This window comes from Macaca mulatta, chromosome 3 (genome assembly GCF_049350105.2).
Source record: "Macaca mulatta isolate MMU2019108-1 chromosome 3, T2T-MMU8v2.0, whole genome shotgun sequence".
In the NCBI taxonomy this organism is placed as follows: domain Eukaryota; kingdom Metazoa; phylum Chordata; class Mammalia; order Primates; family Cercopithecidae; genus Macaca; species Macaca mulatta.
Window position 1 is genome coordinate 3450842 of NC_133408.1, and position 25931 is coordinate 3476772.

Consider the following 25931-nt stretch of genomic DNA (forward strand, 5'->3'; position numbering starts at 1 on the left):
CCCAAATTCCTCACAATCTCCAAAGCGATGTCTTTTTGTAGGCTAATGAGATGACTGGAGGCTGGCAGCTCCAAGGTAGCTTCAAGATGGGGACTGGTCACCAGAGTGACCAGGGCAGGATTAGAGGGTTGGGCCTTTCAGCAGTGCCACCCAACCTCCAGGGAGGAAAGAGGGGCTGAAGGTCGACTTGCTCATCAGTGGCCAGTGGTGTAACTGATCGTGCCTGTGTAATGTTGCTTCCATAAAAACCAAAGGACAGGGTCTGGAGAGCTTTCGGGCAGCTGAACACATGGAGATTCCTGGAGGGTGGCACCCAGGGAGGGCGTGGAAGCTCTGCATCCCTTTCCCCATACCTCATCCTCTGCACTTCTTCATCTATATCCTTTATAATAATCCAGTCAACGTGTTTCCCTGAGTTCTGTGAGCCGTTCTAACAAATTCTTCAACCCCTGAAAGGGGGTTGTGGGAGCCCTGATTTCTAGCTAGTCGGTCAGAAGCACAAGTAAAAGAACCCTGGGCTGGCAGCTGGCATGGGAAGTGGGGGACTGTCTTGGGGACTGAGCCCTCACCCTGTGACGTCTGACGCCAGCTCCAGTAGACAGGGTCAGAACAGAATTGCAGGACCCCGCTGCAGGGCTGACTGCTTGCTTGCTGGCAGGGGGAAATCCCTGCACATTTAGGTCCAGAAGTCCTCTGCACTGATTGATTAGGTTGAGGGAGCCAATAGAAAAAACACCTTGAGTTTCTTTTTTCCACTCTCAGAGTTAATTCTTCTACGTTTCTTATTTTCAGATACACCATGTTTATTAAATATGAAAAAGTAATTATAGGAAAGCAAATATTCAGATAAACAAAAGAGGCAGTTGGCTAGTTCCCAGGCAAATTTCCCACTATGTTACCCAAAATACCTCTTAAAGGCAGACACGGCTAAAAACTACGAGAAGCCTGGCATCTCAGCAGGTCTCCTCAGAATCGCCCCTGCAGCGCACCTCCTGAAGGGCTGGGGACCCCACTCACCAGCCAGCGGCTCCACGTGCAGCTGGGGCTCCTGCGAGTACACGTCGTACTGCACAATGGGGTAGATGTGAGGGAGGACGAACCACACGGAGCCCACCGAGGCGCACAGCTGCCTGAGTGTATATGTTCCAGGTTCCTTGGCCTAGAGTCAAAACATCAGGCATCTGAAACCACGTCAGCCCAGTTTTGTAGTTAGGAGCTCCCTGCGGTAGTGCTGTGCTGTGTTCTCTCTCAACTACAGAAAGGCCTGTACTTCCTTCTCTCTTGTACCCCCTGCTCTTGTGCCCAAACCTCTGAGGGCCTCTTCAGAAGGCCCTCAGAATCTCTCAATTCATGATTTTCTGAGTAACTGATGCTTAAATTTAACTTTAATAAGGTATTTTCAACTTTATAAACTGTATTTGTGGCATTCTTTTTTTTTTTTGTGAGACAGAGTCTCGCTCTGTCGCCCAGGCTGGAGTGCAGCGGTGCCATCTCGGCTCACCGCAAGCTCCGCCTCCCGGGTTCACTCTCTTCTCCTGCCTCAGCCTCCCGAGTAGCTGGGACTACAGGCGCCCGCCACCACACCCGGCTAGTTTTTTGTATTTTTAGTAGAGACGGGGTTTCACCGTGTTAGCCAGGATGGTCTCGATCTCCTGACCTCGTGATCCGCCCGCCTCGGCCTCCCAAAGTGCTGGGATTGCAGGCGTGAGCCACCGTGCCGGCCTGTGGCATTTTCTTTGACGGGTGTATTTAGTAGAGACATTCAGCAGAGATTTAAGCCCTGCTCTAGACTAAAAGCGTGACAAACAGCTGTACTTTCCACAGGCCAAATCCTGTTAGGTTAGTGCAACTTACAGGACATCCTGTGTCAGAGAAAACTTCATGTTAGAGTGGGTGAGAAACACCAGTTTTGACACCCAGCCAGCCACAAAGGGAAAATAAGGTTGAGCGGGAAAGTGTACCACCTTCTTGAAACCTCATTTTAACAAATGAGGGTGTATATTTTCATACGCAGGGGGAAAAGCTAACTGAATCCAATAATCCAATGAGTTAAAAAGCTAACTTAATCTAAGAACAAATATCTACGTTAAGAACTTCACTCAAAATGTATCGACTGTCAGAAAATTGTATAGATACGAAAGAAAACATCAGTGTATTTTTGTATAAGGATAGAGACAAAAACAGGGTTAGGAGAACAAAGGACTCTACTCAGTTCTCACCACACTCCAGACAGTTCCTGCAAGCTCCATGGCCCTTTTCTTTACAAACTTGAAAGTCAAGTTCCCACCCTGAACGCATACCTGAGTCCTGAAGGTTATCTGGTTGGCCCCTGGTTCCAGGGTCACGTGGCTGCACCTCAGCAGGTGGGCCCCCTCCTCCAGAGCCACCCCCGAGGGCATCTCTAGAGAGGAGCTGCTCTCCTGCCTTCTCAGGAGCATGTGGACGTTTCTGCAGATAATCCCGGTCGTGTTCAAGGAGTTATCAGATGGGCTTCTCTCAAACATCTCATACAGCTCCAGGGCGGGCAAACTGTTTTGGGATACAGGGAAAGGTGCGGTCTCGGGTGGAAAGTTAATGATCCCGTTGGACGTCTTGTGCTTCGTAAGCCACTCCGCAGTCTTCCGGTAGCTGTTTTTCTCAATGCTGAAGTGGACATTGACCACAATCTGCTCCACATGAACGGGCACAGGCATCTGGCTGTACATGGTTATCTCAATGCACAGAACACCGCCCACGTGGACCACGGCATTGGAGGGATCAAAATGGAGATCTCGCAGTTGTGCAAAGGACTGCATGGGTAGCACTATCTTATGACCTGTAAACAGACATTATCGTAACTTACTCCCCAGGTCACACTTCCTGGCAGTAAGCAGCAGCAGGCCGTGGACACAGTAAGATTACTGAGAGCGTACTGGAGCAAGCAGCAGTGACGTGCAGAACAGCCAAGCCCAGCCTCTTGCCATCTTCACACCCCCCAAAAGTTATTGTGTCAAAAGCAAAATATTAACAAATACCTACGTAATGCCTAGAAATCATAAAATGTACAGAAGTTAACCTTCTCAAGTCTGCTTTGACAAACCTAAGAGAAATACAGGTCAACTACCTCTCAATTCCAAACTAAAATTTGTAAACAGTCTAATTTCTAGAGCTATTTTCAAGAGATTCCAATATTTTCTCACCTACTTAAAAACATGCTCAGTGGAGATGCCCAAGTGCCCTGCTGTAATGTGGAAATAAACCCCAGGTGTTTGCCAGTCTACCAAGTCAGCCAATTAAACAAGGACCCCTTTGTGCCCCCAGGCTCAGGACGGTAGCTACCAGCCAGGTCAGTCACTGCTGAAGTGAGAGCCTAATGCTCTCTCTGGGCCCATCTCACTCTGACCAAACTGTAAGTACCCTAGTTTTGTCTAGAAAATCCACAAGGCTGCAGAACTGACCAGTTAAGTATTTATTAAATATTCATCAACTAAAGGACTTGCCAAGACTGATGCCACAGATCATGAGAAACAGTAAACAACTGTGGAATATTTTATTCATATAGAAATACCAAGGGACGTTGGCAGGAAAATCACAACTCAAATAGTCTCAAATACAAAGCAGCAGATGTGGTCATGGCTCTAGCAACAATCAGTTTGGGCATGTTAAGACTCTACAAAGCCAAACTAATGTCATGATGCTTCTGAGAAATCCATCCAGATGGATCTCGTTTCCCCCTTTCTTTGAGACAGGGTCTCGCTCTGTCGCCCAGGCAACAGTACAGTAGCACCATCCTGGCTCACTACAGCCCAGTCCTCCTGGGCTCAAGTGATCCTCCCACTTCAGCCTCCTGGGTAGCTGGGACTACAGGTACCTGCCACCACAGCTGGCTAACTTTTTGTAGAGACAGGGTTTCGCCATGTTGCCCAGGCTGGTCTCAAACTTCTGACCTCAAGTGATCTGCCTGCCCCGGCCTCCCAAAGTGCTGGGATTACAGGTGTGAGCCACCACACCAGGCCGCAGATGCCGATACATGAATACACGCCAGCAGTCAATAACCACATCAACCTGACCCTGAAACTTCTAGGAAAACTGGTTTTCAAGCAGTTAGTCATGGCTATGACTGAACTACTGTGTTCCCCAACTTGCATGTGCTGAAACGCTAACCCCCAACCTGATGGTATTTGGAACCGGGCTCTGCGAGGTGCCTGGGGTTAGATGAGATTGTGAGGGTGGGGCACGCATGATGAGATTACTGTCCTTTAAGAAGAGTCATCAGACAGCTTGCTCTCTCTTCTTTCCCACCATGTGAGGACAAGGCGAGAAAGCAGCTGTCTCCAAGCAGGGAAGGGAGCCCTCACCAGAAACCGACCCTGCGGCACCCTGATAGCAGACTTCCAGCCTCCAGAACTGTGAGAAAGTAAACACCTGTTGTTTATGTTAGCCCGAGTAGAGTAACACAGTAACCACCTTAAATAAGCACACTTCAAAACTAAGGTGAGGAGCTCAGCTTCGCAATAAATTTAATCTTACCACACAGCATGATCTACAAGTATATTTTCCAAAACAATTAACATGACTCTAACTTCCATTTAGATGCTCCTATGAGGAAACACTGAGACAAATTCCAGAAGGCAGGCCAGCCTGTAGGACAACTGGCTTGGAGGATTCAGCAATGAAAGGACATGAAGCACTGACACAGGCCACAACACAGATGAGCCTTGAAAACATGACGGTCAGTCAAGAACTCAGCCACAAACCACCACACATTGGACCACGTGTGAAAGTTGTCAGAATCAAAAGGGAGTCACTTGTGCTAAAAAACAACAACAAAACCTTGACTAATAGAGCCAGAGAAGGCTATGAAGGGAGGACTCTCATGCATGAATGCATGATAAAAAACTTCACAAAGAGTCTGCAAACACCACAGCCTTGCAGAAAGGTCACTGCAACCTTATACAAAACACTCTTCCACCAAGACATCTGCTCAGCAACTGCTGTCCAACCCTGACTGGCGTCACCCCGCTGATCCTTGCAGCCGAGAACCACCACCCCAAACCAGTGATGTAATCCTCATTTTCCCTTTAAAGCCCCTTCCTGAATATGCACATAGTTTACTATGGCCCGTATATGGCATTGCAATGCCCTATTTCCAAATAAATACCATTTTGTAGAGAGACTCCCTATGTGTACTATTTAGGTTGACAGATTCTACAGGTTGAGTATCCCTTATCCAAAATGACTGGGACCAGAAGCGTTCTAGATTTCTGATGGTTGTGAATCTGGGAATGTTTGCATGACATGCTGTTGAGCAGCCCTAATCTAAAACTCCAAAATGTTCCAATAAGCATTTCCTCTGAGAGTCATGCTGGTCCTCAAAACGTCTTGAATTTTAAAACACTGCAGATTTCCAGATTAGGGACACTCCACCTATATTTGTATGAAACATCCAGAATAGGAATCGAGAGAGAGAGAGTAGATTCGTGGCTGCAGGAAGCGGGTGGCGGAGTTAAGTACGGCGTTTCTTTTTAGGGTGATAAATATGTTTCAAAATTGACTGTGGTGGCCAGGCACAGTGGCTCACACTTGTAATTCCAGCACTTTGGGAGACCGAGGTGTATAGATTCCTTGAGCTCAGGAGTTAAAGACCAGCCTGGGCGATATGGCAAAACCCTGTCTCTACTAAAAATACAAAAATTAGCCAGGCGTGGTGGCGTGCTCCTGTAGTCCAAGCTACACGGGAGGTGGAAGCGGGAGGAGCAACTGAGCTCAAAAAGCAGAGGTTGCAGTGGGCTACAATAATGCCACTGCATGATTCTCTGGGTGACAGAGAAGACAAAAAATAGCTGGGTGTGGTTGCCACACCTGTGGTCCCTGCCACTTGGGAAGCCAAAGTAAGAAGATCTCTTGACTCCGCGAGGTTGAGGCTACAGTGAGCTGGGATCGCACCACTGCACTCCAGCCCAGGCGACAGAGCAAGATTGTCAAAAAGAAAAAAACAAAACAATACTGACTGTGGTAACAGTTGCACACATTTCTGAAACAGACTAAAAGCCATTGAATTATAAACTTCAAATGAGTGAATTATGTAGTTTGTGAATAACACAATAATGCTGTTATATTAAAAAAAAAAAAAAAGGCTCTGTCTTAAAAAGTGAAGGAAAAGATCAGGTGTGGTGGCTCATACCTGTAATCCCAGCCCTTTGGGAGGTTGAGGTGGATGGATCACCTGAGGTCAGAAGTTTGAGACCAGCCTGGCCAACAGAGCGAAACACCGTCTCTACTAAAAATACAAAAAATTAGCAGGGATGGTGGCAGGTGCCCACAATCCCAACTACTTGGGAGGCTGAGGCAGGAGAATTGCTTGAACCCGGAAGATGATGGTTGAGGTGAGCCAAGATCACACAATTGCACTCCAGCTTGAACGACAGAGCGAGACTCTGTCTTAAAAAAAAAAAAGAAGAAGAAGAAGAAGAAAAAGAAAAAGAGATGGGAAGAACTTTTTTTTTTTTGAGATGGAGTCTCGCTCTGTTGCCCAGGCTGGAGTGAAGTGGCATGACCTCGATTCACTGCAAGCTCCGCCTCCCGGGCTCACACCATTCTCCTGCCTCAGCCTCCTAAGTAGCTGGGACTACAGGCGCCCGCCACCACGCCCGGCTAATTTCTTTTTGTATTTTTAGTAGAGATGGGGTTTCACCGTGTTAGCCAGGATGGCTACGATCTCCTGACCTTGTGATCCGCCCGCCTCGGCCTCCCAAAGTGCTGGGATTACAGGCAGAACTTTTTTTAAAATTAAAAGAGAACCGAGATCTAACAACCACATGTATTATGTGATATCCTGTTGGACTCTATTAAAAATGATTTATAAAAATATTTTAAGACAATTAGGGAAATGTGAATATGGCCTACTTAGTAGATATCAGAACCTTATTAATTCTTTGGGTGTGGTTAAGAGACTGTCCTTATATTTAGAAGATCCAATGTGGTCTAGAGTTTGGCTTTAAGCAAAAAGAAAAAAAGTCAAGTGAAAGACATAGATACATGTTAGCTACACAGCAAAATGTTAGCAATTGTTTACTCTCAAGTGGCTGGTATATCTTGTATCCTTTTTACTTCCTAATGTTTGAAAATATTCCTAGTAAAGTTTTAAGAACTGGTCTTACCTGGGTTGTCTGATGGCTGGCTGGCAAAGTCAAGTATCTCCTGGCAGAAGTGCTTGCGCTCCTCTTCAGTGAGGTGGTGGTCACTGGCTAAGAGGCTGCTGGTCTGCAGGTAGCTGGAGTGGAGAGGTAAGGAGCGTGGAGAGGCTCATACTGAGGAGTGTGGGGCAAAGTGGATGCAAAGCCTCCTACAGCCTTCACAGAGCTTCAAAAGCCAAAGGGCTTTTTTTTTTTTTTTTTAAGTTACTAGGACTCAAAATTAGATTATAAAAATTGACTAGATATTTCATTAATTCTCTATACAATACATATGTATAAGGTAGGACTTTTCTCTCCTTAATAATAGATGAGAATGAAACATTTGATTGTGGGCAATGTTGCTGTATAAATAGAAAATAATTTTCCTGCTTCATGGAAACATTAAAGGATACTTTTCAATTTGTCCAAGGTGCTTTTGACATTCAGCCAGCTGCTTCCTTGTGTGTGTGATGGGGAGTGCCCAGCCCTCAGCCAGGTAATTTTTCAATGCTCCTTGAAGATAGATTTCTGCCTTTTGTGGAGCCTTTTTCCTCCTTGCAAAATCAACAAACAGTAGCTTTCATTACAGCTAGGGATAATCAACACACTGAGACCCCACCTCTCCCGCCTTGGCCTCCATCCTCCAGACTCCACGCCAGGACGGACTCAGCATCTCCAGAGAGCCCTCTTCCACCCACCCCGCTCCGTGAGAAAGAGCACCTACTCAGGACGAATAATTAGACTCCCAGGCAAAGATCTGAGAAATGAGCGTGTGGTGATAAAAGCACAACACATTGTTGGTCTGGCTTTACACACACGTCGACGAACTTCCATAGCTAAATCTCAGGATAAGAAAGTGAGCGTATCATTAATGATCTCGAGCTGACAGGCAAGAGAGTCAAGGTTAAGAGAAGGTGAAGGAAGGGCTTGTCCACAAGTACAGTGCTAGTCAGCAATGAAGCCAGGAAGTCCAGGTATGGGTCTACACTATCTACTAAAGGCACAGAAACACAGAAGCAGTCTACAGGGCGCAAGCGGAAGGGAGCACAGAGTCACTTGGAAACTCAGGCAAAGAGCACTCCACAGGCTCCAGCTTCCAGAGAACACCAGAGAATTAAAATAGCAACACTTGGCCCCCGCAAAGCAAAGTTTAAAGCACAACTATTTTGTAAGAGATGGGGTCTTGCTCTGTCACTCAGGCTGGGATACGGTGGCGTGATCATAGCTCACTGCAGCCTCAAACTCCTCAGCTCAAGTGATCCTCCCGCCTCAGCCTCCTCCACAGTAGCTGGGACTATTGGTGTGTGCGGCCTTGCCTGCTTTTAAAATGCAAATTAATCAGGGCTTGTCAAAGCCTCAGGAGTAACAAGGATCCTCTCCGCTTCCCGAAGAAGCCTCTTTGCTTCATTAAGGAGCACCTTCCTCTTTAGATACACTACATGGAAATTCAAGAGAACTATATTCTAGCTGTAACTCTGCTGTTAATTAGTGGGTAATTGGCTAAGCTGCTCCAACCACATCTGGAAAGCTAGAAAGTTCACTTAGCTGATCTAAGAATCCCTTTCCAGCCAATTCACGTCAGTTCAAATCAATTCTCATTTCTTGCTTCACCTATGAAATTACTTGAGTACAGATTTCAAGATCTCATTTCAATCACACTTTTTTCTTTTTAAGAAAATGAAAACAAGCATCGTTTTCCTTACACTTGTATCTCCTTTCAGTACTTTGAAATAGTAACCACATGACCCACTGGGGTTTCTTCTCTTTGATAGTCTGATTTTATGAAACACACTAGAAATATGCTAAATTTTGAGTTTTTCTGGAATCAAACTTCAAAGCTGGAGCTGGAATGGAAATCCTACAGTATCTGTACACACCTTCTTCCGGTTATCCCGAGACCATCCCTCTTTCACGAACCTGACACATGCAGTAGCTTTACATCAATGGCTTTGAGGTTTTTCAATCCTCTTAATACTTGATAAAACGCTATATAACAAAATATGTAAGATCTATATGCCTATTTACTCACCATTATGCTTTCTTACAATTATTTAAACTTAGTTACAAAAATTTATATATTTAATTAAATTAAATAATCTCCAAGACCAATAACAGTTTTTAAGAGTAACAAGCAGAAAAGCTCTCCATCTGGTTTTCAGAAAAAACTAAAAAACAAAATTATGAGGACTGGGTAAGAGAATCTACACTTTTCAATCTACACATTTACGTGCACTTTATATTAACTCCATATATAACAAATCTTCTCATGTGTATGTTTAGAATTCAAAGAAAAAGTACAAAATCAATTACATGTAAAACTCTGCCAGATCTTTTCCAACAAACTTGGCAGATCGAATCCTCCCAATGCTCGTATACATTTCAATGGTAGCGTGGGACAAATCCTGTCGGGAAGTAAAAAAACAATTACGGACTTGAACTTTTCATGACAGACAAATACTACATTTATTTACCTAAAGCTGACGCAAAAGACGTTGTTGGGTTTTTTTGTTTTGAGACAGACTCTTGCTCCATCACTCAGGCTGGAGCACAGTGGCAAGATCTCTACTCACTGCAACCTCCGCCTCACAGGTTTAAGTGATTCTTGTGCCTCAGCCTCCCAAGCAGCTGCGACTACAGGTGCCACCACGCCCGGCTAACTTTTTGTATTTTTAGCAGAGATGGGGTTTCGCCATGTTGGCTAGACTGGTCTCAAACTCCTGACCTCAAGTGATCCACCCGCCTCAGCCTCCCAAAGTGCTGAATTACAGGCGTGAGCCACCAGGCCCAGCCTGCAGAAGACATGTTATTAATATAACATTATTTTTTCCTTTGCATCTATTTTTGTGTTGAGCTTTTCTGTTATAATCAAAATTGGTAACCTGTGTAAAAATTATGAAGCATAATAATAAAAGAAACCCACAAACTCATCCAAAACATCTAACTTTTCCAAGGACTTTCTGCATGTGGGTGACGTGCTGGATATTTTTCATACCTGTGTGTGTAAGAGGTACGGCCATTATGGGCAGTCCAAACGCTTGAGTTGCCCATGACCCCGGGGATGATGCTGACCCACCACACTTCTACCTACACCGTTTTTTAAAGTTTCGCTAATTTAAATCGTTCAAAATCAAATACAATAGCTCTGCCCAAGTCCAAATTACTCCTTTTTACAAAGAAAAGTATTCATTATCCTCTCTTATAATTTCTGTGTGAGAAAACCCAATTTGAACAAAACTGTAAATATTCAAAGATGATTCCATGCCTAATATGGTACCATGGGTACTAATACGCATTTGATGAACAACTATTCCATGTTTTGTCCACAACTCCCCAGGTACCAAAGAAACGAAAAAAACTAACAAGAAAGGGCCCCCAATACCAGCTCCTTCCCAACTCAACAGGCCTTCTAGAGACAGGTATTCATGGAACAGACATTGAACACTTGTTAATACTTACTAAGTAGTGTTTTTCAAAAGCTTCCACTGATGATAATGCTTCTTTCAGTTTCTTATAAGGACTCTGAGCTGTGTTGGCTTAAACAGAAAGAAACGAGAGTCCCTCTTCATCTTCATCATGTCCAGTCACATGACTTTACATTCACCTTCACATACTGCAGGTGGATGACCCCACCAGACTCTTGTGAAATTATAAACATGGCCAATGCCAACTGAAACTACATGATTATGTATATTCTCTTTCAATTCACATATTCATAAAATAGTCAAAACACTTTTGTGTCATGCTTTTCTCTGATCTTTAGAACTAGACTTTTTAGGAACATATTTTACAAATACTCTAATGAATTAAATTACTTTTGAAATGATCTGAAATGGTCTCAAGTTGAAACAGTGAAATATAAATACTAAGTATTTTTTCCCTTAAACACTTAAAACAATGAGTAATGCTCCTTTCAAAGAGCCTTATTAATCAGGAGAATTTTTTTCTTTTTTTCGTTTTTGAATGGAGTTTCACTCTTGTTGCCCAGGCTGGAGTGCAATGGAGCAATCTTGGCTCACTGCAACCTCCACCTCCCAGGTTCAAGCAATTCTCCTGCCTCAGCCTCCAGAGTAGTTGGGATTACAGGCATGCGCCAACACGCCCGGATAATTTTGCATTTTTAGTAGAGACGGGGTTTCTCCATGTTGGTCAGGCTGGTCTCGAATTCCCAACCTCAGGTGATCTGCCCACCTCGGCCTCCCAAAGTGCCGGGATTACAGGCGTGAGCCACTGTGCCCAGCCAATTTATTTTAAAAAGTTTGCTGGGAGGCCAGGGCAGGAGGATCGCTTGAGGCCAGGAGTTTGAGACCAGCCTGGGCAATACAGCAATACTCCATCTCTACAAAAAATAAAAAAAAAATTAGCCAAGTGTGGTAGCACACACCTGTAGTCCCAGCTACTTGGCAGGATGAGGCAAGAGGATCCCTTGAGCCCAGGAGGTCAAAGCTGCAATGAGCCAAGATTGCACCACTGCACTCCAGTCTGGGCAAGACAGTGAGACCCTGTCTCTTTAAAAAAAAAAAAAAAAAAACCATCAGGCTGTATTGTTAGAAAAACAGATCATCTGTAATTCGGAGAGAGTGGTGCATTTGAACATGAGCTATAAAGTCCCTTAAGCCCAGGAGAAACTCAGCTACATTTCTCAAACTCCTTCCAATTCCTTCAACTATTTCTAATATTGCATTATGCTGTTAAAAGGTAAAATATCAGGTGCTTCAATCCAGTCAGCTAATAATGGGTATAATTTTCCAAATGGTGAGTAATATGATTACTATTAGAACCTGGGTTAAATGTGCCAACTTGCAAAGGACATTTTCATTATTGTCCACCTCACCACTAACATAGGTACACACAAAAAAGTACCTGTTTCTGGTCGCTCAGCTCCCAAACCTGCCAAAAGGTCAACTGTCCTGTTGAGATCCTCTGAGTTAGGTCCTTTCTCTGACACAAGTCCACACAGATAGCCCAAGGACTTTAACTGTTAAGATAAATTCACAATTTCAATTAATTTGCCATAAGAGTCAGCAGGGAATTCAAGAATTTAAATATAACAATTCAAATCCAGCTAACTTCTAGAAGAAATTTAGCTTTCCTACCCAGATGACTCAAATCTGGATAAAACTACATCCTACACAACAGCTCCCAGTAAGACCTGGATAGCGGGAATCCTCTGCTTCTGCCCTTCAGCTCCCTGAGTTCCCCAGACTCCGCCTGCACCTGCAGAAGCCAAGCCCGGGCAGCCTACCTGCTGCACACACCAGCACAGCTCTGCCTGCTGAGGTGACATTTCCGCACCACCCTCTGTGTCCCCTGACTCAGGGTACAGAGTCACTTTCACGGGAGCACAGCGAGTGCTTGCTGTCCGCTGACTACATCGACATGTGGTAGGGAACTATGACTTCTTTGGCTGCACCTAGACACCTCCTACGGCCACTAAAGTGGATGCATCATGATCTAAATAAGCAGCAGGAAAGCAGCTCCAAACAGCAGACTTCCTCCGCCACCCAGGCATGGCTGCAGAGACAACACGAGCGTTCCACACTTGGGCAGGTAGGCACCTTTTCTGTGGCATAGCTCCACAGCCCCACAGTGTGGGCAATGTTTGAGTCGATCTGCGCCCGGTCACAGCAGCCTTCTATCCTCTGCAACACCTCCAGACAGCTCAGAAACACCCAGCAGTCCAGAGCACCAGGCGGGACGGAGACCTGTGGGGGTGCAAGTGTGAACGTGTGAGGGGCGCTCCAGGAGAGCTGTAGCTTGAACAAACCCACATGCTCTGGCTTGAATGTGCGAAACCCTCCCCCCTCAAGCAGCCACCTCATCTCACAGTGCTGTGATCTGCAGAGCTCCAGGAGACAGAAACTAATCACCTACACTCACATGGGAAGAGAAAAGCAGTGTGACCTATATTCAAATGTGTTACCAGGTTTTAGGTATAACTTTCAATTATTGTATTTTTGAAAACCTTATTAAGAAAAAGCCTCCGCAGGTCTAGATCTGAAAAATATATAGAGAATTTTTTTTTTTTTTTTAAAAGGAAAAGCCTAGAAAAAGACCAAATATGATCATTTACTTTAGGAGTGAGGATTGGCCACACATCAGTGTCACGTGGGGAGGGAAAACTAAGACTTCAGATGACTGTTTGCTCACATTTAAGAAAGATCACATTCAACAGCAGAAACTGAATATTGAGTAGAAATATCACAGGAAGACTTACAGTTCACTCTTCAGGCGTGATAAAGACAGTACAATTATGTCTGGGAAGAAGAGCTCCCTACTGCTCCCGATACACTGCAGTATTTACAGGAGAAACCCAATGTCTGTATTTGAAAAATGTCCCAGGGCAAGTGAACAAGGACGCAGACGAAGCAGAGCTGGCCAGGTGCCGCGCCTACTCTGACTGCTCCTGGGTCCCACGCACGCATTACGCTACCCTCTCTGCTTCTGTATTTCCTTGAGCCTTTCCACTTAAAAACAAAAAAGAAACACCATCGGAAAAGCAAAAGCGCCTGCTCTGTAAGATGCAGCGTCCCCCACATTCTAGCACCTCTGAAATAGAAACGTTTCTCTTAATCAAGTGGCACCTCACACTCTTCAGTGGCAATGCTGGCTTTTTCTCTGGTGGCACTAACTTCATGACGTGTCTTAGTTTTGGTGAAATGTGTTCACCGGTGCTCTTCAAATCACCAGTCAACAGGTGATGAGCTGCCACTGCCGGGGAAACTGACTCCCATAACAACTCTTGCAAGGCACCCTGAGCACAAATAAAGGACCTAGAACCAACAAGGAAGGAACACACTGCCATCAAATGTTCCCATAAAAGCTAAAATGCCCAACTTTTTAAAAATAAGATAAGCTACTTAAATCCTGTGGGGAAAAAAATCAGCATAGGACCAAAACTGCGTAATCGGAAGCCACTTTCAGAAAGCTGCACAACTCTCTCACCCAAACACACCCCACTGAGGGAAGGCACAGAAAAGCAGGGCAGCCGGACGCAGCTTTGAGATCCTGGACAGAGCGTGTCCCTCTGACTGATAAGCGTCCTCATCAGTCAAACCAGAGCAGACCTGGAGCAGGCTGACTGCACCTTGCAGGCCCGCCTGGTTTCCAGGTGCCAGGAGATCTGGGATACTTTTCATCTCCCAAGATGATACCACCACCAGTACCCACTGCACAAAAGCTTCTGTAAACATGTGCCTCCCCTGGGCACACACTGGTGACAGAAAGACCTCCTAGGAGAGGCCAGGTGTGGTGGCTCACGCCTGTAATCCCAGCACTTTGGAAGGCCGAGGTGGGTGGATCATCTGAGGTCAGGAGTTTGAGACCAGCCTGACCAATATGATGAAACCTCGTCTCTACTAAAAATACAAAAATTAGCAGAGTGTGGTGGCATGTGCCTGTAATCCCAGCTACTCGAGACGCTGAGACAGGAGAATCATTTGAATCGGAGAGGCGGAGGTTGCTGTGAGCCAAGATCATGCCATTGCACTCCAGCCTGAGCAACAATAGCGAAACTCCGTCTCAAAACAAAACAAAACAAAACAAAACACCTCCTAGGAGACCACGAGAGACTCCTACAAAGCAGGAAGGCGTACAGGGCTTGTGGTCAAGATGCATCCACAGAGAAGGGAGATAAAGCCCAAGGGCCACGGCAGGGGAGCCACGGCAGAGGAGCCACGGCAGAGGGCGCTGGATGCAGAAGCAGGAGCAGCCGAGGCACCAGGCGCTGACTGAGTCAGCAGGGAAGAGCAGCAGCCGAGAGCTGAGGAGTCGCCTGACAGCACAGGTGCACCTCAGAAAGGCTCCCAAATGATACACCAAAATGCCAACGGTGGCATTAATTACTGCGTGGCATGATTATAGAACAGTTCTTGGTATATTTTTTTCCTGCAAAGAGCAAGTCCCGCTTTGGTAAGCTTGAACGACAGTATTAAAAAAGTAGCAGCATCAGGTAACAGCAGCTTTTCTGGGGTAAAAACAACAAAATCCAGTGGCAGCCATTGGCCACTGACTGCTGAGACTTCACCTTCAACTTCCACCCCGGAAGAGGAGGGAGAGAGCAGGCAGGTCCTGCACACACCCACGCCAAGGTACAGGGCAGGCTGTCACTGAATAACAGAAACTTGAAGGTGAGCTCGGCCACCCCTCCCTCTGGAACTCACACCTCCCACAGTGCGAAGCCTCCCCGGGGCCTGCTCTGGTCTTGGCTGCGAGTTCTGCCTGGCTTCGTGCTCTAAGTGCCTCTGTTTCCCAGGAGAATCGCAGCTCCCTACATTTCCTATCACACACCATTTTAAAACTTCAGTTTTTATGGAAAAGAAAGACATGCATATGAATTGGGCATGTGATGTGGCATACACAAGCCTTTCTGCAGTGCCGCCTTGAGGAGCCGCCTGTCTCCTATGTTACTACTTACTGTGTGTGTCTCTTAGCTCCCACCCAAACCCCAGGTAACACCCCAAAAGGGGCCGGGCACTCTGCTTCTTCTCTATACTTTCCAGGGCCTGACAGAGGTGGGCTCTGCAGCAGCGAGACCTTCCACAGTGGGACATGGAAGACTTCCAGACATGTTAACAAAACAATTTATTTATAACTTCATTGCAGCGATACTTTTTCATTGCTTTGAAAAAACAAGTGGCAAAATACATACAACAAGGTATGTGAGGGGCTCAAACCCTAAATTTAGAGGTCCATGATTTTTACAAATGTAACCACCCCCTAATCAAGCAACAACATTATTCTAGAAGGTTCTCTCAAGTCCCTTTTCCTAGTCAAGACCCACCCCAAAGAGGCACCCCCTATCCTGACTTCGGCCACCATCAATTCCTTCTGGCTGATTTGTGAACTTCACATAATGAAATCACGCACGTCCTCTTTTGTACATGGGGCTTCTTTAATTCAACACAGTCTCTTTAAGATTCAACCTTGCAGAGTCTGTCAACCTGTTCTTTTTCACTGCTGCTTATTAAACCTTTCTACAAGTTGGCCACAGTTTATTTATCCACTCCTTTTAAGTGTCTGGGTTGTTTCCAGTGTTTGGCTACTATGGGTAAAACTATTTGCAATGTTACCCCTGCCTCAACTGAGGGACGCCTTCTCAGACTCCGAAGACGCCCCCAGCCCCGAGTGCGCCAGGCTACTCACAGCAGAACACAGGCAGCGCCAGCACTCTTCTCCCACCAGCATCCCTGCAGCAGAGACGCAAGAGCGCGGGGGAAGGGAAGAGAGAGTGCCAGAGCCATCCGGGCTCATTTTACCCACTATAGTGCAGCTTGAGAATAAAACACAAAAGTCTCACAAACTCTGGAAAAGAGCGATTGTTCTGCAGCCATGGCTTCATGGCTTTGAGTCGTCCAAACAAGTGTCAGCCCCTTGCTCCTAAACAGTGGTCGACACAGAAAATGGGCACTTCAGCCAACATTACGAAAGCCATGCCTCTATGGTGGCATCTGCCACCCAGCATGCCACAGCACCCAACACAACAAAGACCAAGCCTCCGCTCTGCCCCGAGAGCCTGAGACTGAATGGCAGAGCATGCAGCTTGGACACCTCACTCTGGAACCAGGTGGTGGCTTCAACGTCTCCAGAAAACTCACATTTCCCTAATGGGCCGTCAGACACTTCTTGGCCATTTGGATATCATCTTTTGTGAATAACAGACTTTTTAAACTAATTCTTAATTTATATTAATTTTCCTTAAAGCCCCTCCTCCTCTCCTGATCGCTGTATTAGCAATGGCAAGTGCCATTTTGCCACTTCCAAGTATAAAAGTAAAGGCACTCTTGTTCTTTCTTTAGATACTCCTACCATCTGAGTGCAGCCCACACACTGGCAGGTGCACGAGTCCCAGGTGAACGTCTGATATGCCTCCCATGAAAGCAGAATCAGAGCCGTAGCTCCTGCAGGAACTCCCTGCCAGTCACCAGCCCTCCACCTGCCAGAGAGCTCACAGCAGACTGGTGTGGCTTCAGTGCGAACTTTAGATACAAGGAATCAAAAAGTATGCCTTCTCTTTTCGCTTGAATCCGGGAGGTGGAGGTTGCAGTGAGCCAAGATCACGCCACTGCACTGCAGCCTGGGCGACAGAGCAAGACTCCATCTAGGAAAAAAAAAAAGGTATGCCCTCAACTTCTTTAGCCCAACCTGAGGTTGGTTAGAGTCATCCACTACGACCCAGTCACGTTCACCACCGTACCCTAGCACACTGCAGGGCCATGGTGCCGTGTCGTCATCGCTTGGACGAGATGAACATTTGGGTTCTTCCCCGTTTCTAGCTCTGATGACTCACAGGGCCACAAATATCTCTGTACTTGCCTTTTGATGCATGTGTGTGTGCATGTGTCTGCACATACCAGGGCTGATCTGCTGGGTCATGGGGCATGTGTCGTGATGGCGACACCCGCTAGATACCGCAAACAGCCTTCCAAAGCGCTTCCAGTGGTGCACACCATCATCAGTGAACGAGCGCCAGTGTCTCCACCCTCCCACCAATACCCGAGGAAAGCCTTTCCATCCTGGCCATTCTGCTGGTGTGTGCTGGTACTTCATCAACAATGGTTTCAGTTTGCATTTCGCTATGATTCATGAGACTGAGCCCCTTTTCATAAGTTTATTGGCCATTTGGATTTCCTCTCTCGCCTGTTTCTCTATTGGTTGGTCAGTCTTTCTGCATTGATGTATGTGAGTTCTTCACAGTGCATGCTGGATAAGGGCCCTTTCTTGTCTGCATATACTGTTCGTACTTCCACGCTGCGGAAGGCCTTCTTGCTCCCTTCAGAGTACCTTTCGGGGAAGAGAGGCGCTGATGTTTATGTGGTCTCATGTAGGGCTGGCTTCCTTCACGGCTGGTGCATAACCATAAGGGTTTCATGTTCTATTTAAGAAATACTTGCCAACCTTAAGGTTCCCAAGATATTTTCCCATGTTATCTTCTAGAGTTTTCTTATTTTATTTTTCATGTTTACACCAAAACTACACCTGGAATTAATCTTGTTTATGGGGTGAGACCAAGATTTGTTTTTATATATGGATATCCAGTGGACCTAGAACCACCAATTCACTAAATTTTTCTTGAACCCATTTATTTAAAATCTACCGGCTGGGTGCTAATCCTAGCCCTTTGGGAGGCCGAGGAGGGTAGATCGCTTGAGCTCAGGAGTTCAAGACCAGCCTGGACAACATAGTGAAACCCCATCTCTACCAAAAAATACAAAAATTAGCTGGGCATGGTGGTGCGTGCCTGTAATCCCGGCTACTCTAGTGGCTGAGGCAGGAGAATTGCTTGAACCCTGGAGGCAGAGGCTACAGTGAGCCAAGATCACACCACTGCACTCCAGCCTGGGCGACAGAGTGTCTCAAATAATAATAATGATAAACAACAAAATCTACCTCAACTGCTTTTTGGAACTCCACCTTCTCCCTTGGACTATGGCAGAAGTTTCCAAATTCTTCACCTCTCTCTGTCCTCTGCCTCCTCACTAGGTCCTAACCTTTCATGGCTCGCTACTGGTTACAGGACAAAGGGCAACCTTCAAGGTGACACACAAAGAACTTCAGAATCTCCCTTCATTGTCACCAAAGCCTGCCTCGCCCCTGAAGTTCCAGCGACACCAGACTCCTTCAGAGCACCTTCGGTAACACCACCTTCTCTGCCTGAAACGCACTCTCCCGTGCCACCAGCAGTCACATCTACCTGGTGAATTCTTACTCCCCCACTCATTCCCTAGCATGTAAGCTTCGTAAAGGCAGGAATTCTACTTCACTCTGCTGAAAATACAGTGCCAACCACAATGGTTGGCACAAAACAGATGCTCAGTGAGGATATGCTGAGTGAATGAACCCTTTTTTTTTTTCCTTTTGAGACGGCGTCTCGCTCTTTCACCCAGGCTGGAGTGCAGTGGCGTGATCTCGGCTCACTGCAAGCTCTGCCTCCCGGGCTCAAGCAATTCTCCTGCCTCAGCCTCCCAAGTAGCTGGGATTACAGGTGCCCGCCATCATGCCAAGCTAATTTTTGTATTTTTAGTAGAGACGGGGATTCACCATACTGGCCAGGCTGGTCTCGAACTCCTGACCTCGTGATCCGCCCACCTCAGCCTCCCAAAGTGCTGGGATTACAGGCGTGGGCCACTGCGTCCAGCCTGAATGAATCTTTTTAACGGAGTTCACACAGGGCCTCCTCTAGAAAGCTTCCCTAGCACCTATCGGGCACCTGCAAATGTTTACCAAGCTGACCTGAGGCACCCGGCAAAGCTGCCTTTCCCTCCCTTACGGTCCCCTGTGCACAGACAACACTTCGTCACTACTTGGACACTGTGCTGATGACCCGTGGCAGCCTCATGCCGGTAGGTGAGGCCCTTTCCTCTTCATTTATGTGCACCCCCTATCTATCCCTGTCTCCCACAGTGCCTGGCAGGCAAGAAAATGTGTCTTGAATGATTCTTGACAGTCCTCTCTTTCCTTTTGTCCAGGGAGCCATCAGTTCTTCAGCAACAGCTCTCACAACCAACTCTCCTCCAGCTCAGGTCCTCATGGCTCAGGGGCACACAAGATCCTCCACCTCCCCATGAAAGCACCCACCCAGCAGGGTGTCGGGTACACTGTAAGCCCTCAGTAAACACAACCTACATCCCTCCACTACATCTCTGCCTTTGTCCTCTGCCAGGCCTGCCCCTCAGAATACTGATCCCAACCGGCCAGCTTTGACTGTAAACCTTCTTCCTCTGGTTCAACCTACAGGTTGGCCACACATAGCCTCTGTTCACAAACCGGCCAGCTAACTCTGATGGCGTGCCATGCGCGGTTCCTCCATGCCACAGGCTAGGCTGGGTGACCTTCCTGGGGTCAGGAGGAGTCCTGACCCTGCTAGGCCTACACAGTTACCAAACCAGATTCTACGCTGATAAAAGGTCAAATAGTGCTGAATGAAACACATTCCAAACCCCCTAAAAATTCACTCGGGCAATCACTGTAACAAACACATTATGGCCTTCTAGAAAGTATCTTCCTCATTCTTCTAATTTGGCAACAAAATGTATACGTATCATACTTTTTTCTTACCAAAGGTGCAGGAAAACAGGCATCACCAGCATGACTGGAAATGGGAAGACCTTTCTGGTGGACGAATTGACAACACATATTAACAGCTTTAAAACCATGTCTATCTTCGACCTTCCAATTCTACTTGTATGAATTTACACACAAAGATGTATGTATAAGGATACAAACTACTGCAATGGCAAAGAATTTTGAAGAATTCAAATGCCCAAATAGGAGCAAGGAAATCATTGCAGTTCATCTATACATAAGGCGGCCACGGACACAAAAAAAAGGGAACCTCTTCCCGCTAGCAAAAGCAACGACATTTTCTTCTGTGTATCTGTCTGTATTTTCCAAATTTACATAGAGAAAACATTCAACTTTTGTAAATGGAGGGAAAATTAGAAATTGTTACGGAAAAAAAAGAGGAAATATTCTGTGAAGGAGGATCCTGAACTCATGTGCAACTGGCCTCACTTCACGGGTGTTACCGCTCACCCCAGCAGGTAGGCACAATCTCCATTCTTAACACATTTTCCATAACGGGAGTGGGCCAAGGCTAGTAAGCGGCACCCACAGGGTAGACGCCTCTATCCGGCCATCTTGCTCTCTTTCTCAGCCCCCGTCGCCCCTGGAGTGTGGGTCGAGCCCTACTATAGAGGCAGTGCTGCTTTCCATCACAGCTGGCCACTTCGGTGCCCCCTGTTCTCTTTAAATAAATGAGGTACTTCAAATCAACTGATAAAGGAAGCAGGATGTTAGCAGGACATGTTTTATAAGCCACCCACTCAAAACTGGGACGTGGGATCTGCAGCTGACCGTGGTGCACCTACCCCCTGGCCTCTGCTCAACTGTGGCCCTAAAACCCGACTCTCACCACTAGACTGGAATAAAAACTACTGCACGAGAGAGAAAACCACAGCCAGGGGCGGTTCAGACCTGTAATCCCAGCACTTTGGGAGGTGAGCAGGGAGGATCACTTGAGCCCAGGAGCTCCAGACCAGCCTGGGCAACACGGTGAGACTCATCTCTACCAAAAAATTCAAAAATTTAGAAAAAGGGAGAGAAGGCCGGGTGCAGTGGCTCATGCCCGTAATCCCAGCACTCTGGGAGGCCGACGCAGGCGGATCACGAGGTCAGGAGACGGAGGACATCCTGGCTAACACGGTGAAACCCTGTCTCTACTAAAAAAAAAATTAGCCAGGCGCAGTGGTGGGCACCTGTAGTCCCAGCTACTTAGGAGGCTGAGGCAGGAGAATAGCGTGAACCTGGGAGGCGGAGTCTGCAGTGAGCCGAGATCGCGCCACTGCACTCCAGTCTGGGCAGCAGAGTGAGACTCCATCTCAAAAAAAAAAAAAAAAGAAAAGAAAAGAAAAAGGGAGAGGAAGAGAAACACTTCTGATGTGAAGTTACTGGTGAAGCCCTCTAAGTAAACAGTGTGAATCTCAGTGTTGATCAAACTCAGGAGCAAAGTGTGCAAAAAGGACTGTGTGCGCTTCAACACAAGTGACAAGGGAGGCTGTCCTCTCTGGCCTGGGAGTCTGACAGGCACAGCGCATGTAAGGAGGCGCAGCCAGTTGTGTGCATCAGAAGGAGGTGAGGAAACAGGAAGTGGGTTCTTAGAAGGAAAGAGACTGAGAGACTGTGAAAAAGTCATCAGTGGGTGGCATGTCCTTGCCTCAAATCCAGCATTCAGTTTTGGCCACCTCCTCTCACTGGAGACACAGAACTCAACAGTGCAAAGAAGTGCAATAGCTATGACTAAAAGCAATGGGGACAGCTTCCACTCAAGGAAAGGCCAAGGAGACAACTTCATTCAGTAAAGCAAAGGGTTCAGAAAATACACCACAGATAAGAGGCTCCTCACACAATACAAAGCCTTGAAAATACCTCAGTGACTTCCCGGCCCTGCAGACGAGCGCCCAGAGGAGCCAACAGACCCCGTGTGGCTCCTGTGAACCCCGACGCTCCAAGGAACTCCAGAACCCACACCCTCTATTACTTACACATTTCTCCGTCCAGCCACAAGGTAATAACAGACCTACTTCCACCTCCTTCTACAATGGCCATAGGCATTCCAGAACCCAGGAGAACCGCTAGAAGTCCCTAAGAACCTGCTCCACAGGAGGACAGCTCACAGGACGAGGTGAGCATGCAGCTCTGTGGGGAGTGAGTGCAGCGCTACGCACCATACCGCTGCTCCTCCAGGCCTCCATGGCACCTGCGCACGCCCACAGGAGGGCAGCCGTGGTGGGGCAAGCACACTAGTGAGCAGCGCCAGAAGAGGAAAAGGGATTGCCATCTCCACGCAGTACCGGACCTCTCTGCTTGGCCTCTCAGATCCACTTTCCATACCCTGCCACCCTGTTCTCTGCTGGGGGAGCTGTATGTAACACATCAGTGGGCTCCCTGGCCTCTAGCTTCCAGAGTGCCCGGAGGAGTTCAGAGGGAAGGGTGGGGGGGTGGAGGTGCCCGCTTCCCTCCTGGTGGAGCTGCTTTGGGCCAGTGGCCTCCTCAGTTGCAGGGCACAGTCCCCCCCGCCGCCACCCCAGGTCAGCCTACTCTGCACTGGCCCCGCCTGGCTGCGGGGATTTTTCTCCTCCCTCTACAGGCTAGTAGTCACGCTATTCCCAGGCAACCTTCTGAAGCTGGAAAAACAACTTGAGATTCTTAAATCCTGGTGTTCATGAATTGGCGGAGACCAGCAATAAAGGGACTGGGTCTGTGCCATCCTCCGAGGTTTCCTACGCCTGTCCCAAAATGGGCAACAGCTCTTTCCAATCAGCCCTCCTGGGGTCGTCTCACTCAGAAGACGTCACGTCTGAATCATTTGGACTTGAATACTTCAATTTTTTCCCCAATCGGCTAGTAAGACAAAAATCTCAACATCAGGCGAAAGCCCGAGGCACACGTGAACAGAGCGCCCGGCTCCAGGAGTGCATGGTCCCCCGCAGCCCCGTCCCCAGCCTGCAGTTAGGGCTGAGCAGCCCAAGCAGAGTCTCTCGATCCAGGGGATTACAGGCAGCCCAGAGTGCCATTTCGAGGTGGAAAATGTTGCCTTTCCTCATTTGCTTCGTTAGGTGAAGAAAAATCATTTGATAAAAATTCCTAAGTTTCTGAGTTTGTGACTTGGGCTAGATACTAATGAGCTGGGCTCTGAAATAAGAATTTCTCCTTTTGAAATTAACTAAAATACATTTATCTTCATTAATTAAATTTAAATCTCTTAAAATTTCAAACCAAGTACACAAAAATAAGTTCCTATATTATGAAACACCATCCCCATCAATGGCTTATACTCTTCAGACCTAATCACTTACAGACTCTGTTTTCTTGTTTACAAAACAGCATCAGACCACTCACTCAGGAGATCTTAACCAGGGGATGGGTGGCAGGGGCGTACACGAATCCTCAAGTCATAAGTATCATTTCGTTTGTGTGTGTGAATTATTCTGGATTAAGAGGACCCTGAAACAAGAATCACCAGACTAGATACAGTCTCTACAGTCCTTCCACCTCACTAGAATGTCCATGGTTCTACAGACAGTAAGAGTTTAGTGCTTGGGTGAATTTATCTCTAAAGGCAAATGTTTTACTAACTACATTCACACACCCAATAAGTGAGCACGTGCCCGCACACACACACACACACACACACACACAATTTATGACATATCTTCCACGAAGCTTCGTACTACTAATCAATGGGGCACAGCCTGCTGTGTGTCACTCACATTGCTACCTGCATGGCCATGTGCAAAACTATTTATCTGAAAAGAAAAATAACATAAATGTCTACATGAAATAAATGTCTGAGATAAAATAAATGTCTACCTGCAAAACCTAGCTCTGCGGGTCTCTCAGGTGAGTGACGCTTCTTCGTGGAGACGGCTCACGCAGTAGCGCAGGCCACAGTCAGCCAGTGAGCTCCACTGAGCTCATCTAAGAGGCTTGCTCTGGACCGGCACAAACTTCACCATGTTGAGAACAGAGTTCTATTTTTGAGCAATTAATCAATGTAAAAAGTAACTAAGCAAATAATATATTGAAAATAAAAGACATTCAGAAAAGAAAACTCTTTCTTAAGCACAAACAGTTCAATGCCTGGAACCTCAAGGTTCAGAGATTTCTCCTGGAACAATCAAGAAACGGGTAAATTGGGAAAAGAGCCAACTCACTTCTAGGAGCTTCAGTTCCTGCACACAGTTGTGCAGCAGCTCTAGGGCGCGCTGGGCCACCTCCCACGGCCTCTGCAGGAAGAGCAGCAAGGTGCACTGGCGAGAGAACAGGTAACTGCGCAGATCTAACAGCGTGGCTTCTCGCCTCTGGATCGATTCCCGCTTCTCCATATCTATGGGCTTTCGGAGGATCAATCCGTTCCAGCTCTTCACTGGCTGGCAGAAAAAAGTCAGCCAGTTGGCACCATCTAAACAAACACACATCATGAAAGGTGCTGATTGCAGGTACTTCACCTTCCTGAGCTTCCTGCTCAGGCTGAGGATGGTGAGCAAACAGGCAGCTTCAGAACCAGTTGTTCTAAGAACACTGCCCACCCGCTGTGGTCTAGTGATGCGCACCATTCGGCTCTCGGCATTGACAGCCGAGATGAGGCTAACGTGACTCAGGCAACAAGGCACGCCACCCTACCATGCCCAGAAAGCCATAGGCGGGAGCTGAACAGGTCGCGAAGCCGCCCAGAGACCAACAGGCTACATGGTTAGGGGAGCGCAGGCTCTGTCTCAGACCGAGGGAGGGCTCTAGTCTTGGGCTGCAGCGGGGCTGGGCTTCCTTATCTTTACCTGCGGGCTGGAGTGCTGCCTGCTCTGACCATCCTGGTGCTTTTGGTCTTCCTTAGACTACATATTCCTTACTTATTTCCCTAACTCAACCACGTCACCTCCCTGAGTCAAGCTCCTAGAGGAAGGGACAGGGAGGACTTGGTAGCAGCGCACAGAAGAAAAAAGAATGACTGCTTGTCAGAAATTTCAGCAAGGCTCCCAGAGGTTTACTTATACCCCTAAGACTCAAATATGATCTTAAAATAAGTGTAACAATGTATAATAGCAAGTCCATCAATCATTATGAAAAAACTTTTGAATCTATTTTTCTCACTCCAACAGAGAGGTGTCATAACCAGTTCGTTCCTACGTGGCATCCTGACATGGTTAAATGCTGCACAACTGTGTGCAGGAACTGAAGCTCCCTTCACTGACGGGAGCTTCTCCTCAGAGCCGAGAAGCACACAGCAGTGTGGCGCGGACCTGCCAGCCCAGCCCTGTACCAGCATCCTCAGAGCTGCTGGAGCACACAGCAGTGTGGTGCTAGCCCACCCCGGCCCCTGCACCAGCATCCTCAGGGATATTGGAGCACATGGCAGTGTGATGCGGACCTGCCCCAGCCCCTGCACCAGCATCCTCAGAGCTGCTAGAGCACATGGCAGTGTGATGCGGATCCGCCAGCCCCTGCACCAGCATCCTCAGAGCTGCTAGAGCACATGGCAGTGTGATGCGGACCCGCCAGCCCCTGCACCAGCATCCTCAGGGCTGCTGGAGCACACAGCAGTGTGATGCGGACCCGCCAGCCCAGCCCTGTACCAGCATCCTCAGAGCTGCTGGAGCACACAGCAGTGTGGTGCTGGCCCGCCCCGGCCCCTGCACCAGCATCCTCAGGGCTATTGGAGCACAGCAGAGTGATGCGGACCTGCCCCAGCCCCTGCACCAGCATCCTCAGGGCTACTGGAGCACA

The 25931-nt window shown here is 47.3% G+C and overlaps 1 protein-coding gene across 11 annotated transcripts in view; it reads right to left on the minus strand.

Moving 5' to 3' along the window:
- Window positions 1-25931, minus strand: part of TRAPPC10 (trafficking protein particle complex subunit 10) — a 99111-nt gene that overhangs the window by 21412 nt on the left and 51768 nt on the right. For 6 of the 11 annotated variants that reach the window (XM_077995134.1, XM_077995137.1, XM_028845014.2 and 3 more), the window contains 9 exon segments: window positions 24365-24612; window positions 12710-12856; window positions 12015-12129; window positions 10611-10687; window positions 9465-9556; window positions 7568-7708; window positions 7140-7252; window positions 2301-2815; window positions 1018-1159 (listed from right to left, as the gene is read on the minus strand). In XM_077995134.1, coding sequence (XP_077851260.1) covers window positions 1018-1159; window positions 2301-2815; window positions 7140-7252; window positions 7568-7708; window positions 9465-9556; window positions 10611-10687; window positions 12015-12129; window positions 12710-12856; window positions 24365-24612 — 1590 coding nt within the window. 11 annotated transcript variants of the gene reach the window in all.